The 16,495-nt window shown below is 40.7% G+C and overlaps 1 protein-coding gene across 1 annotated transcript in view; it reads left to right on the forward strand.

Annotated features, from left to right (window-relative positions):
- The first annotated feature begins 4,780 nt into the window (after positions 1 to 4,780).
- The window catches only part of ANKFN1 (ankyrin repeat and fibronectin type III domain containing 1), a 131,448-nt gene continuing 119,733 nt past the window's right edge, over positions 4,781 to 16,495 (forward strand). Inside the window, exons 1-2 of the mRNA XM_054585534.1 lie at positions 4,781 to 4,981; positions 7,711 to 7,921. Coding sequence (XP_054441509.1) covers positions 4,796 to 4,981; positions 7,711 to 7,921 — 397 coding nt within the window. The 5' untranslated portion in view covers positions 4,781 to 4,795. The remainder of the gene's footprint in view (positions 4,982 to 7,710; positions 7,922 to 16,495) is intronic.

Genomic DNA, 16,495 nt, shown 5'->3' on the forward strand with positions numbered 1-16,495 from the left:
GTTCCTTGAAAATATGTAAGATATCAAACTTAAAATCTTTGTCTAATAAATACAACATTTGGGCAACTTCGGGGGTACTGCTTATGCTTTATTTTCTCTGAATTGGAAGTATTTTTTGTTCCTTCATATGCCTCATTTTGTTATTGTTGTTGTTGAAAATTAGACATCTTAAATAACAATGTGGTGATCTAGAAATCAGATTATCCCCTTTCTACAGGGTTTATTGTTTAGCAGTATTTTTCAGAATTAAACTTACAAAGTCTGTATTTGTTGTTATATGTGGCTACTAGTCTCTTCTTGGTTAGCTTAATGGTCAGCTAACGATTGAACAAAAACATCCCAAATGCCTGGAACCAATGTCTCCCAGCCCTTGCAGAGGGCCTCTGTGTGCATTTGGAGTCCCACTTTCAATACTCATCAGGCTTTTGAGAGCTCTGGCTTAGCCTTCACTTCCTGCTTGCACAGAGCCTCAAAGTCAAACAGAGATGAGAGCCTAGGACTTTCTCAGGTATTTCATAAGAATACTCCCAACCCTAGGCATGGATGTGGTCTGATAGAGCCTCTGAATGTGTCAGAGATTTTCAAAGTCCTTTATGTGCATCACATTCTCTAGTTTTTCCTTTAAGCTTTTTGCTTAGTCTAATGTTGGCCCCACTCTTAAATACCACCTGTGGTATTAAGGCAGCTGTGCTGTTAATTAGTTGTTCATGTTTGTTTTTGACAAATGCCCCAGAGGAAAAGGTTGTTTGCACTTGGTCAGCTCCAAGTCAGATCAAAAAAAGAAAAGCTTTGTGAGTGGGGCCTTCCAGAGATCCACCAAACAAGTCAAAAACTGACAATTCTCTTCAAAGGGGGTTTTGAAGGAGCTCCATCACCATTCTGTTTTACCAGTGGCTACCAGACTACTGTTTTGCTGCTGCTGTTGTTGTCATCTTACCATTAACGTAGACTGATGGTCTTCAAGGCTATCACAGAGCTAAGGGAGGTGGGAACTAAGCAAGTTAACAATGCCATGAAGCTCACTGTTCTTACTGAATTCATCTACCCTTCCTGAATAAATACTTCCTTATCTACTGCAAACCTTTGGTTAATTTCTAGGGTTCTGAAAAAGTTAATTCCGACAATTTTTGCTAGTCTTCTCATTGCAGTTGTGGAGAATTTTTAGAGGCCTTACTCTGCTATTCCCACTGTCATACTATTTTTCTATTTATAATCTTTCTGTGAAATGTTTATTTAGGTGCACAACCTGTAAATGGCTTTTTAGAAATCTCAGTTGGATAGTTCTGTCTTTTATTAGGAAAAGTAAGCCATTTAAATGCATTGTACTCACAGATATATTTAATCTTAACCCTACTACTTTACTTTACATGTGTACTTAATTATGTTTCCTTATTTTGTTTCCTCTTTATTTTTCTATTTTTATCTTTATTCCTCTCTTTAGTAGTTTAAAGTTCTACTTGCTCTTCCTGTTTTACTATAAGTTACTAAAAGCATACATATTAAAATATCTAAACTTACATATTTTCTATCAAAATAAAAACTAAATAGCCTAATAGATACATAAAATCAGATTTCAAGACAATGTTTTAAAAAAACAAGAAAGCTATTTAAATTGTTGCAGTGAACTTTGGTATCCCTGGTTGGTAGGAAGATTTGAGGTAGCCTTAATAACTGCTATTTATTGAGTAGCTACTATGCCACTCAAACAGGATATGTAACTTTCATTTGTTAATTTATTTAATTTTCACAACTGTGTAAGACCTCTTTTTATATATAAACAGAAAATTTAAATTTTTATGTGACTGTCCAGAATAACACATATTATAGATAGCAATATCTATATTCAAGACTGATTCAAGATTGAGTCTGCAAATACCAGAGACACAGTTACACTGCTTCTCAAATACTTGTCCCTTTCCACAAGAGTAAAAATTTACAAACAGTTAGTTGGAAGGGGCATGCATGTTTATGAGAACAGATAATAGAAAGTGGTCTTTCTCAGTATTTCTAATAAGACAAAATTGTAAATATAGAAGAAAGAAAGAAAATATAATGATAGATGAAATCTGGAAGGATATAAATATGCTGAAGGACAGCCTGAAAGGAAGGGACAGCTGGGAAGTATGATAAGAAAGTCCAAGAGACAGAGAAAGTCGATCTGTTTTGACTGAAGAGGACAGATGGGACACGAGCAAAGACAAAAGGAGCCAGTGGGTAGGTGTCATCAGTTGCAGGACAAGTAACTGGACCCTGATCAATCAACAAGAATTTATTTACTGGACTCCTAGGCACTGTGGCAGATACAAAAAAATGTAGAGTTATTTTGGGGATGATAATGATGTAGACAAGACAGATGGCACTAACTAGGGCATTACTTCTTACAGAAAAGGCTACAGAAAGAGGGCAGAAAAAAAGAGTTTAAGGCAATCCCCATGTGAGCCAGCTTGCATATCAATCTGGAATTTTTGTGGGACTAAAAAGGTATAGAGGAATCACTGCAGTTGCCATTAAATCAGGAGTAAAGGATTTGTAGAAGGAAAGAAAAAAATGTCAAATCACCTACTCTTTCCATTTCTGTTTTTGTGTAAAATATTATTAAAGATTTATGAAAGCACCTCTACACATCAGACAGTCCTTTACATCATCCTCCCAATTTAAATATGCCCATTTAGGTAAGACTGGGTGGGGCTTAAAGGACATAACTAATTCTGAATAGGTCTAACCACCTTAGAAGGCATGAGAAAGTCTTGTGTTGGAGAAAATTGTAAGCAAGACTTAAAAGGTACTTAAAGACCTTTTTTTAACAATGTAATGAAGATAGATCTCCATTTGTGAATGTGTAAGTTAATCAAAGTTAGTTGGTGTTAGTAGACATGGAACCCAATCTAGAGGCATGAGGAGGAAATTAGGTTTTGGGGAAGCCCCTTGGTATATTTTATATGATAGAGTCTCATACGTGCATTCATTTATTCTAAGGCATGTATTAAGTATCTTCCATAACAAAAATGACAGCTCTCATGAGCTATCCTAAACTTTAAGCTCTTTACATGCATTCTCTCATCAAATCCTCACAACTATAATATGTAGACGTTATTATTATCCCTACATTATAAATGAGAAAAATGAGATTCAGACATGTTACATAACTTGTCCAAGATCACACAGTGAGTGGATGAGTAGCAATTCATATTCTAATCTGTGCTGTATTTCTTTTACCCTAACGAAGGCACATTTTCGGTGCTGAGGCTGTAAAAAATTAATATTTGGCAGTCCTTGTTCTTGAAACGTATACAGACTATCTGGGAGACGGAAAGACAAAAAACAGTTGTAATACAATAAAATATTTATCATAAGAAGCATATAGGTACTAACTGAATAAGTAAAGAATTACACAATTTTGCCTGGGGACGTCTGAGACCACTTGAGCAGAGACTCTACAGATCAGCAATGGTTTCTAAGGTGATGAAGACACAGACAGAATTCCAACACATACAAAACAGTGCCTACAAAGACCCCGAAGTAGGAAAATGTTTAAACTTTTTAGGAAACCCTAAGGAGACCAGAAAGACTGAAACATAAACTATAGACATACAGTAGAAGATGAGACTAGAGAGGTAAGCACTGTATGTGAGGCTAAAGAATTGAGATTTTTATGCTGTAGGAATTGGGGAATAATTAAAGTTGGTCCTGTGAAGAGTTTGGCCAATAAAAGAGGTTCTCCATGCTATTATATCATGAGGTCCACAAGGCTATAAAAATTCAAGGGCTGGAGATGACCTCAGGGTCACAGCTGAGGAGTGATGGCAGCATTACAAATGGAAGGCTCCACCAGAGATTGGCGGGGAGGGGGTCGGATGGCAGCAACATGCTAGAGAGACTTGGGGCCAGTACATCAGAGGCTGCACCAGGGGTGGAAACACCTTATACGTAACTTCCTTGGCCAGTTATTCCACTCATGCATTTGTTCATCCAGTATGTGCATGCCTGCCGGCAGCCATAGCCTCCGTAGCATCGATACTTCATTAGCCGTATCCACAAGAATGGCGAATGGCTTTTGAAATGGCATGGCTCATCTGGAAACTGACGTCAGGTATGACTTTGGAACCTGTTTAGATAAGTTTGGAAGAGCAGTCAAGTACTGCCAAGAGAATGCCAGCAGTGAGTGTCCCGGAGGACACTATCTGGAGCATTTGGGGTCAGCAGGGATCAGCCTGCGGGTTTAAGTCCCCAAAACCTCTGGGTACCGAGGTGGTTCACTAAATCTCAAAAAACAGGCACAATTTAGACACCAAGACAGAAGGGGGATCTGCAGGGAATAACCATATTCTCTTATACACCCAACAGAGAGCAGCATCTAGAGTGAGGTAAGCAGAAAGATAGCAATTACAAATAGCCAAGAGGAACTGGACAGACGCCCTGGGTTATAGAATTAAGATGCTTCCTCCAAGTGAGACAGAGTCAGAAGGACTTGCAGTCCTCAGAGGCTCATGTCATACATATGTTTGTATGTAGCTGTAGATGTTTATATAGTAAATGGAGGTTGTCATTTCATTTCTGCCACTAATTAGCTATGTGGCCATAAACAAGCTGCTTCCTCTCCCTGAGTTTCAGCTTTCTCATCTATAACATTAAAAAGCTGTATCTGATGACTTTTAAGGTCCCTTCCAGCTATAATATTTTATTAGGATTCCAGATGGTTACTAGAGATGATAAAATTCTGTGTCAACTTATTTACTTATGCTATGTAAATGATACAACATCCTATTTTCCTCCTCTTAGGAACTGTCGTGTGAAAATGACCCAACAAATGCAGAACTTACATCTTTCTCAGTCAAAAAAACACAGTGCCCCATCATCCCCCAATGCTGCCAAACGCCTGTACAGGAACCTCTCTGAGAAACTGAAGGGGAGCCACTCTTCATTTGATGAGGCCTATTTTAGAACAAGAACTGACCGGATGAGTCTCAGAAAGACCTCAGTGGTAATGAAACTCTTTTTATTCTTGTCTCAGCTTGATTTGTGCAGTTCTGTTTGGATTTAAGAAGATTCTAAGATGATCCATATTTACTCCAGAACCTGACATTTGCAATACTATAAATGCTGGAAGTCAGGGAAGACAGGAACTGAGCATATCTATGTGGTTAGCTGAAGTCTGAGTGATTGTGAGATTTCCCCATTCTCTTTCTTAATTTCTCTCCCTTTCTTTTCTCTTAGTTTTTCATTCTTTAACAGACCAAAGAAAGAAAAAATAGCAAATATGGCGTATGAGACTAAATAGACTTCTGAGAGCTTCATTGTTCATTCGAATAGTGAATGACCAATAAATGATATTTTTTATTTATAATGTATACTTCCCTATGCTTTCCAAAGGCATTCAAGACAGAATCCAAGTAAAAAATGCATATATATTATATAATGGGAGATAAAGAGACGGATGCAGTGAGTGAAAAAGGGAGAAAGAAAGAAGAGAAAGAAAGAGAGGGGGAAGACGGAGGAGTGGGAGAAGGAAGAGAGGGAGGGGGAGAGAGTTGGAAGGAAGAAAAAAGAAAAAACTGAAAAATGAAAATAGTGGGGATGGAAAGGGAAATGAATATACCAAGACCCTAGGCGAATATAGAACCTAAAATTTATCATTAGATTTATCTCTGAGTTCCTACACAGTCAAAACAAAAAGGGAAACAATTGGTTATAGCATCCCATTAGCTGATAGCTGGAAGTATGTTGGTTTATAAGGAGACATTAATATTTTTCTGTTACTAAGTCCTCTGGCCTTTATAAGCTATCATAATGAGTGCTGTAATGGAGAGTAAAAATTAATATTGGTGATGTTACACACACTCTCAGTAGCAGTTTCTTATATTGGCCCTCGGTAAAAGCTGAGGGCATAATATTAACATGCTCAGCAAGGGTATTTCTGCAGTGGGTAATGGCACCATTTGTTTGAGCTTAAAACGAAAATGAGCCCCAGCCTTTCCAGATAGAAGCATTCCGAAGTTTGCCAACAAAAGCATGGAGGAGGAAATGACTTAAGAGTGAGAGCAAATATGGCGCATGAGAAATCAGACATACTAAGATACACAACTGTGGACAGGGCAGCATTTTAACTTTGCACTCATTCGTTTTCTCATTTCAACTCATCTTCTGGAAGGGCTTGGTTGTGGTTGAGTTATGGCCAAAGCATCAGAGGTTCCTGAGTTTGGCAGACTGTTGACAAAACACTTTTCCGTTCAGCAGACTGTCCTGAGAGCTGCATACCAAAATAGTCCTGCTCCCTGGGTGCCCATTGGCAAAACAAGCGTTTGCATCAGAGCTTTGTATTTTCTTCCAATTTCAATCAGGGGTTATGTGCTCCGCTAAGCCAGCCTGTAAGCAGCTCTTGATAGGGAAAATGGATTTTTGATGAGACTAAAAATAAAACCTGCCAATCTCAATATTTGGTCACTGAAGACCTTACATATTTATTTTAATTAGGTGATTCCTGTGTTAGGTCAGGACCAATGGTATTCCAACATTTTAAAGACCAAGCAACTCTCAGAGAAGGTACCAGATAGATGTGTAAAAGTTATGTGTTGTTCTCCTCCCATGAGCTACAGAAATACGTTTTAAGAGAATCCCACTGCTTTTCTCCTTCGTTTACTATTAATCCTCTAAAAGAACTTTTCAAAGGAAAACATGTAAAAGATGTCGTGGGTATTGCCGTTATGAATATTAAACTTTTGGTCCTCGATGGCCCCCAAACGATCTGCCACCCAGCCATGGAAACCCACCGAGGGCTCAGAAATGCCAGGTGCTTTGTGGCTGGGGCTCTGGGCTTAGAAAGGGTAGAGGCTAGTGCAAAGGAGCGCATGAGTTGGGGAGGCAGCCTACTGGCAGTGCGGAGCTCTTAGAGACTTATAAATAATGAAGGGGCATGTAATGTAAATTTCAGAAATATTACTCCTGATTCAGTACGCAGCATGGGCTAGAGGAGACTAAGACTAGCAATAGAGACGTCATTGCCATGGTCCAGGCAAGGGATGATAATGGTCTGAGCCATAGTAGAGACATGGGGGTGGGAAGAAAGGGGATGAGTCTGAGACAGAGAAAGAGTACTCTCAGTCCCAGGCTAGCCACAATTCAAACTACCTGTGCTACGTTCTCTCTGCCAGCATTTCCCAAACTGTATTCTGCAGAACATGATTGCAGGGGCAGTTCAAACAAATGCAATTAAAAATTCATTCTATGAACAAATGTTTGAAACAGGTCCTGTTTCCCACCTGCTGGAGAGTCCTAACTGTGTTAAAAATTATCAAAGGCCCCGAGATGTCTTAGAGTAAAAGAATATGGTAACTTGCCTTAATCCATTGTTTACCAAATTTATTTGACCACATGCTACTTTCTTCATACAACACCTTTCAAAGACCTACTGAATAGTAGTATTGCACTGAAGACTGGTTTGAGAAAGGTGATGTTTGCTCTTATCTATAGACTAATTATGCTCTACTGTATTGTCTCAGTGCATATAAATGTACCTATCTGTTCAGTGTCCATTAGAAATGATGCAGGGAAGGTCCAACACACTGTTTACTTTGGAGACCTTGGGATAAAATTAAAGTTGTATCACTTGTAAGTGGTAATGCAGTCACTGAAGCAGTCCGTAAAATTCAAGAAAGCTAAGCCGCAAAGACCCACTAATCTATGACATTGTGCTAACCTGCTTTTGTTCTCCAGAACTTCCAAGGCAATGAAGCCATGTTTGAGGCAGTTGAACAGCAGGACATGGATGCTGTGCAGATCCTTCTGTATCAATACACAGCAGAGGAACTGGATCTCAACACACCCAACAGTGAGGGCTTGACACCTCTGGATATTGCCATCATGACCAACAATGTGCCCATTGCAAAGATCCTCCTGAGAACAGGGGCCAGAGAGAGTCCACACTGTAAGTAAACATGAGGATAACCTAGTAAGGTTAGACCCCAGCTTTCTGTCACTGAAATAGCCATGCTGACCTTTGGAGCACGAATGACTGACTAAGCATAAGTTCTGAAATCTTTTACATGTTTTTATGGATTTCCATGCAACTAGTGATAGTGTTTATCAGTCTAAGTACCAAGTTACATTCTAAATAGACTACACTGAATGGTATTGAAAAGGAACCTCAAAGGAACATACTTCTGATAATACAACTAACTGTGAAATATTCCAAGTGAGACTATGGAACAGGAAGTATACATAGAAAAAATTATGTGTGTGATATTGTCTTCCTGCCCATAATAAATGTGGTGGCTTCATTCACTCACTCATTCATTCATTCATTCATTCATTCAACAAACACTGAGGACAGGGCACTGTTCTAGGTACTGAGAATGCAATGGTGAGCAAGACAAAAATCCTTATTCCTATAGAAATTGTGTAACTAGTGGAGGGGACTTCCAATAAGCAAGTAAGTAGATAAATCAAAGTATAAACTCAAATAGTGGTAAATACTATGAAGAGAATAAAATAGATGAGTAGCTAGAGGTTGATGGAGTGGGAACTCTCTGGATGCAGTGGAGTGCCTCTCTGATGGGGTGACATTTGAGCCTAGTCCTGGACGACATCAGAGAATGAGCCCATGAGATGTGGGATCAAATTCTAGGCAGACTGGACATCAAGTAGAAAGGTGTGCTGACGGGGCGGGAATGCGATTGCCTTATCTGAAGAACAAGAAGGCTGGTGTGGCTGAAGCAAAATGAACAAAGGAGAGACTGATTGCTGAGGAAGGAGATCATTCAGGCCACGGAGACATATTTCCCTCGGATTGTAAGTGTGATGGGGATGCAGAGGAGCAGCTGAAGCAGGTGAATGGCACGTTCTGCTTTACACCTTCAAAGATCACTACAGTGCCCTGGAGAACAGACGGAGGCAGGGCAGTCGTGAAACTGGGAAGGGCAGTGAGGAGTCTGTTCAGTGGCCCGCAGGACGCATGCAGTGAGTTGCCTGGACTAGCATGCTAATGGCATCAATGGTGGGTAGGGGCAGAATTCTGGATGGATTTCTTTTTTTTTCTTTAATGATTTATTTACTTATTTATTTTTAGAGAAGGGAAGGGAAAAAGAAAGGAACAGAAACATCAATGTGTGCTTGCATCTCACACGCCCCCTACTGGCAACCTGGCCTGCTACCTAGGCACGTGCCCTACTCTGGGAATCGAACAGGTGACCCTTTGGTTTGCAGGCCAGCACTCAGTCCAGTGAACCACAGCAGCTAGGGCTGGATGTATTTCTTAACAGAGTTATTAAGATATGACATACATGCCATGCAATTCACCCACCTATCATGTACAGCTCGATGGTTTTCAGTATATGTACAGAATTGCCATCATCACAATCAACTTTAGACTACCGTCTTCACCTCCCCAAAAACCCAAACCCTTTAGCTATCCCCCTACCCTTCCACTGCTTCCCAGCTTGGGTAAGCACTAACCTAACTTCAGTTCCCATAGATTTGCCTATTCTGGACATTTTATATAAATGGAATCATATAATATGTGGTCTTTTGTGAATGGCTTCTTTCTGGGTATGTTTTGAAGTTGGGCTGAGATTACTAGCCAAAGGGAGCTGCTGCTGTGGGCCAATGGCAGACCCTGCCCAGGAGTGGATGGGATAAAATCATACAACCCTAAGCCTGTGCCAGGCACTATTCTGAGCACTTTACATGTATTCACTCCTTTAATCCTCACAGCAACATTCTGAGGTAGGCACTCACATTCCCCCTGGTGCAAACTCTCTGACCCGATGACCACAATGGCTCTGAGCCACAGTTTTTATGTTTCCTAAAAGAAAAAAGTAAACTCACCAAACTGTTAGTTTCACTAATGCTGATTCACTTACTTCCAAGTGGTGAGACCCAGAAGGCTGAAAGAGAAGCAAGCAAATATATAATTAGAGGTCACATCTCTGGTTCTAAATTTCATCAACCCCTGCCACCCAAAGACTAGGTACAGAGGCAAATCCTTGTATCAGAAAACTCTTTATTTGAAAAATGCTATGCTCACCACATCCATGTCAAAGAGAGTGAGGGTTTGCGTTTAGTAGGACCAGGGCTCTTCAATAAGGGCTTCATCATCAAAGTGCTGCTTCCTTTTAGTGGACTGGAGGATTTGCAGGGATGGGCAAATAAGGCTGGAAGAAATCGAAAAGGCCTATTTGCTACCTTCCAGTTTATGTTGCAGTAACGCCTGCCCCGAAGATCCAGTGAGAGAGCGGTGGAGAAAGAAGCAGAGGGTCTGAACACAGAGAATGCAGACTGAGCCCCATTCTATAGAAACAAGGAGACCATTCATCCAGATGTTGCCTGTGCTGGGCTGGATGAAACATTAGTCCTACTTACCTGAGACGCTACAAAGAATTCTCCATTTTCGTGAAACTAGTAAGACCCCCATTCTCCCCAAGCCCCTTTGTGCAAAATTAAATATCTCTAGAAGATCCAAAGAACTAAATATCTGTTCAATCAAAAGCAAATTTGTTCAAAGATCCCTGGATTTTCCTCATTCCCTCAAGAATGATAACCGTAGTCATCAGCGCAAAGTTGTAAATGACAGTGAGAGATAAACCCAGGCTTTAGCCTCTGGGAAACAGGACACCTAAGTCACCTTGGCCTCCCAACAACTCAAAGACATCATATGATGTATAGACCCCCATACATATAAAAATGGCAAAGGGACCCTGATCGAGTATCTATGAAGTCTCCATACACATTATATCCAGTTTTCATACTTCAGGGTGGTGTTACTAACACAACTTCGAAGAGCAGTTTTTTATTCTGAGAGGCTAAATGGCTAACCAAAAGTCAGATATCTACCAAAAATGAATAGGGATGTCAAAAATGCAAGCCCAAATCTGTGGGACACCCATGCCTGAGATCCTTATATGCAAACTTACTGCCTTTCCAAACAACCAATAAAGAGCATTGTGGCCACTGGGCCCTGCGTCTTTCCCTGTGTGCTGTTTGCTAAAATCCTATGGTGTATTTCTTTATTCTGTTCTGTGCACTAAGGTGCCACTCCTGTTGGAGACAGGAGGGACAAAAGAATACAATCTGTTTTCAGGGATTTTTAAGTCACTTTATATATCAAGTACAAAAGGAATAGAATTGCTTCTGTGCATGGGTATGAGCCAGCCCATTAGAAAACCACAGTCTGCCAGCCAGAACCAAGTAAGTAAATACCTACTACAAATTGCTTCCCCGAAGCTGCAGAGACGGTATAAGAGAAGAAAAATAACAATGAGGTCTTAAGTTCCTAGAACGTTTTACACATTTCAAAAATGCTTTTGCTGGCCTGTGAGTTGTGAGTTAGTTTCTTCATCTTAATCAGTGAGGAAACTGGAATAAGTCAAATAATTCACCTAATGCTACAACGCAAATAAGTGGTAGGGGCAGGCATGGTTTGAACCCAGATCTTCAGTATTCAGTTCTTTGGTGTTTGTGGAAAAGCACTAACACACTTACTATCACACCACAGAGGCTCAATTCCTTCCTTCCCTAATTCTCCATTTGTTCCTCTTTTGATGACTGTCAAGTGTTTCAAAGCAGAGCACAGGGTTCTAACAGGGTTAATTTCCTGTCTCCCCTTCCCCTGGGTGTTCCCTTCTGAAAACTAGTCCAATGTGCTTTCTGCTACATCAACCAAGAATCCAACAGAATTCGGGAGAGAGCCCTCTGTAATTCTCTCCATTATATCGCAGGAATCACAGAGACACAGATGAGTTTAGGGACTTAACTCCTAAGCCATTGGTCTGGCCTGTCTTCAATCTTCAGCCTCCTCAAGCACAGAACTATATACAGGTGTTCTTTATAAAGAGGGCTTGAAACTCGACCACATACATTTCCTTATCATAGGAAAGTCCCACAAGGGCTGCCCAAACTTGTACATTGCTCCACAGTTAAATATATTCAGAACCCCCACCTGCCCATGAGATGAATCTACTGTCTTTATTCAGCCACTTTTTTCTGTTCCTCCCACCTTTAGGCAAGCAGCACAAAGTAATACTCATTCCTTCGAGAAGAAAACATCCGTCACTATTAGAATAGAATCCCAAGTACTTCCGTCAGAGGGGAGTGCTGAGACCGGGAAACGGGCACCGACTCTGAAAGGCCTGGAGTTAGCAGAGCTGATGTGCAGAGACACCCCCGGACGCCCAGGGCTGTGCCTTTTCTTGATCCATCCATTCAGTTTTCCCAGTCACCATGGCCCATGCCCAGCTGAACAGCTGCTATCTGAGCAAGACTTGGCTCCACGTGGGCAAGTCCCCATAAGCCCCTCCCTTATGCTGATTAACTCATACCCTGCTCCCACCATCAAATCACAGTTCAACAGTCTCCAGAGGAATTTGCTGAATCATCAGTGAGGTCTCTGCCTTTCTGAGGCTCTCTTTATTTGGCATCATTTAGGCTCTGTAAATAGTAATCATAAAGAAGCCAATTCTTTTTGGATACCTACTGTGTGCGAGTTCTGTCACTCACATGGATTTTTGTCTCACCTTTTGATCCCAGTACCTGGCACACAGTAGGGACTCAGAAATTTTCAGTTGTAATTTTAAGCCCTGTGCTACTGGGAATTACAGATATCAAATCTTAGCACATTCACACAAATACCTTTCATGTGTATGCTCGTACACAATCTATGGGAAAAAGCCTTTAGGTCTCCCAGCGATGTACACTTTGGGGTACGTTGGTTGTTGTGGTGGTTGTTTTCCAGGTTCTATTGTAGAATTCAGCTGCAGACGTAGCCTGATGGTCTTTGTCTTTACTCTGCTTAATGACATGGAGGTAAGGATGGTGGCACGCTCCTCACTTGGCGTCTTTCGGCCCTTTCCTGGGGCAGCATTCTCCCTTCTCCCCAGGCCCGCTCCCCTCTCTCTGCCTTTCTTTGGGCGCTCCTCTCTCTCACTCTCCCTTGGATACTGCCTACAGAACTAGGAAATGTCACCCAGAATGGCTTATGTTCAGTTACTTCATAAAATGCAACTGCAGAGTGGGTGTCACTTGAGTGTGGCACAGACATCAGTGTTACAACTTTGGCAGACTTGTCGGGATGCACCCCTCGCTTCTGCGGTAGTTGAGGGTTCGTGCTGGTGCTGGGACTGGTTCAGGGCACGTCTAAGAGGTGCGACTAGAAACTAATGAGGCCGGCTTTATGTAAACAAACACACCGGCAAGTCTCCAATCCAAACGAGTGTTACCCTTTAACATGGCCCTCATGGGAGACCCCACACTTGCTCCCACAGTGCTGCCGTTGCTCTAAACACGTTTGGGTTTGTCCTCAGAGCCAGTTTATGAGAAAAGCTGACTTGCTGCTTGGAGTCACACCTGATTTTTGTTCCAAAACAGCATTGCCCAGCGTCATCACCCTCCCTGTTCACCAGACTTGATTTAGAGAGGGTTCCTGAAATCAAATCCACCCTCAAAGGACAAAGATTTGCAACCATTAAGAATATGTAAAGAACAAGCCTTAGACAGGTTTTCAGAATGAGTCCCCAGATATTTTTTTATCTGCTTCATTAAAGTAGGGGGACAAATCCTCACCCGGACTTACAAACCTGCTCCTGGAACCTCATCTCCTACTGCTCACCCCCTGCCCATGATATACCAGCTCCACCAGCCTCTGTTCTGCCCCTTCCATGGGCCACACTAGCTTACCAGAGGGCCGTCAGGTTTGCTATTTCCCGTATTTGGAAGGCTTTAAATCTTGATCATTACATGGTCAACTCCTTCGTAACATTTCAGCTTCAAGAGTGGCTTTCTCTGGCCACCAAAGACTTTAAGTCCAAAGGCTAAAGTCACTTTACTTTAGTTTAATTTAATCATATCATTTTATTTTCATTTTCCTCATAGCATTTATCACTATATGGTATTTTTCTCAACATTTTTATTTGCTTTTATTTGCTTACCTTCTGTGCCCCCCGCTCTAGAATGTAAACTCCACATGAGCAGAACTTACCTGTCTCATTTATCATAATATCCCTAGCAAACAGCAGATACTCAATAAATGTGTTTAATAATTGAATGAATCCCAAGGCTACTTCTGTTTAAGGGTGGGACTGTATTATTTATCTTGAAGGCAATGATTTTACCAAATATGAAGTGAACTGATCTGGTTTTATGTCACCAAATACTTATTTAGACATTAGGTGGCCACATCATAAGTTATAATTACCTACTCTTAAAGAGTTGATAATTGTCTTTTCATTCTTTTGTTTTTAATTTTTAAATACACATGGAACACAGAATACATTCTCCTGGTCAAAAAATAAAACATTACAGATAAACTTAAAAGATATCTTTGATAGCCCACTCAATGCCTATGTGTGCATCTGTGCACACTCACAATCTAGGTTCCCATCCCTAAATTCCTACGACACAACCATGCCTTCCTTCTTGAGGCTTGACTGATCTAGACGATATGCTTCCAAGCTTACTCAGAGTGACTGTTGACAGGAGACTCGTGTTCCTTTCTGCATGGGCCTCTCCAAATAGAGCTGCTCCCTGACATGCCAGCTGGCTTCCCCAGAGCATGTGATTGGTTGGAGGGGGGGAGGAGGAGCAGAGAGAGAGAGAGAGAGAGAGAGAGAGAGAGAAACAGAGAAACAGAGAGCGAGCGAGGGCACATGCACAACCAAGATGAAAGCAACAGTAGGTTTTATAACCTAATCTCAAACATGATAAATTATCGTTTCTCTTGAATCTTGCCCATCACGTAGACCAGCACCAGCGCAGTGGAGGAGGGTGTGACTACCCAGAGACAGAGGTCACTGAGGCCCGCCTGGAAACGGGGTACCCCACTACCTAACTAGGATCAATGAGAATTAAATGTAACAATAGCTTTAAAATATTTCCCTGGCACGTTATAAATGGTCAAAAAACTTGGTAGCCAGTATAACTTTCAAAAACAAAATAAAACCCAAGAGTTTCTAGTAAAGAATTTAAATGTTTTATCCATCTGTTATACAGTTTGTGTTGTGAAAACACTGCCCAATACAAGCACTTTTTAAAGTTTATAGAATTTTATGTTCTAAAACTGCACTGTCCAACACAGGAGCTGCTAGCCACATGTAACTCTTGAGTATTTAAAATGTATCCAGTCCAAAATGTATTCTAAATGGAAAATTTACACTGAATATACATCACATTAATAATTTTATATTGATTACATGTGGAAATGATATTTTAGATCTACTGAGTTAACTAAAATATATTAATAGCATTAATTTCAACTATTTCTTTTTGATTTTTAATGTCACTACTAGGAAATTTTAAATACTATGGTTCACACTATATTTCTACCAGGTAGTAGTAAAAACATCAGCAGAAGACACGGTTATCCTCTTTCATATTTAAACTCCCTAAAAACATCATTGGGTAATCTGCTTTGCAGTTCCTAAATAATTTCTTCCAGTGTTTTGTGTGTTTGTTTTAGAAAAAATGTCCATTTTCCCCTTGGAGTTTGGGAGGCCAGGGCAGGAAGTCCCTCTCTGTGTCAGTGGCTCTGGCTTCTTAAAGAACCACAATTGCAACCTAAACGATATAATGTAGACTTTGTGAATCCACGCTCTCCTGGAAAGTAGCAGAGAAACACATTCCAGAGCCCCGTGTCCAGGGTTGTAATAAGTTCTAAGAGAAGAAAGTTCCACAGTAATTAAACTGAAAGATTTAATCTCCAAATCTCTAAAACATTTTGGAACCACACTCTCCAAGTCCTTGGGAAAACCTGAAAATTAGTGAAACCAAAGTGAATTTTGAGTCCTAAACCTTAGCATGATGGGTTAACTAAAACTTATGCTTTGAGTTTTTCTGGTATGAGAATGTTTGAATTAAAGAGCATTCAATTATTGGATACCTCTATATTATTTCTTTTGATATCCCTACCTGAAAACAAGTCAGTTGTGAGATTGTTAGAAGGTTGTCACTTACGATCAGCAAAGATAAATTTTATTAACTGCTGTTCTTGGTTGCCCAGAGGATATTGGCTTACAATGCAAGGTTTATACCTACATGACCTTGTTTTCTCCTTTGAAATAAAAGATACAGTTGAAGTTGACACCACTTAGTACATATTTCTGAATGGTAGCTGGAACAGAAAATTTTTATCTGGGGAAAGAGGATTTCTTTTGTTTTGGGGTTAGTTTGCTTTTTAGATTTTATTTACTCACTTTTAGAGAGAGGGGAATGGAGGGAGAAAGAGAGGGAGAGAAACATCGATGTGCAAGCGAAACAAATCCACTGCCTCTCACAAGCCCCCAGCCGGGGACCTGTCCTGCAACTCAGGCTTGTGCCCTGACCAGGAACTGAACTGGCAACCTTTTGGTTTGCAGGCTGGTGCTCAGCTTAATCCACTGGGCCGCACCAGCCAGGGCAAGACCTTTTTTTTAATTTTTTTTAATCCAAGAACATAGAGCTATTTTATAAACACAAGTACTTGATTTATTTTATTCTGTGTTATGCTGCTACAAAAAAGCATAACACAGAACAATGG

The sequence above is a fragment of the Pteronotus mesoamericanus genome, unplaced genomic scaffold (genome assembly GCF_021234165.1).
Source record: "Pteronotus mesoamericanus isolate MK-2021 breed Mesoamerican mustached bat unplaced genomic scaffold, CSHL_Meso_final contig_84, whole genome shotgun sequence".
NCBI classification, from domain to species: Eukaryota; Metazoa; Chordata; class Mammalia; order Chiroptera; family Mormoopidae; genus Pteronotus; species Pteronotus mesoamericanus.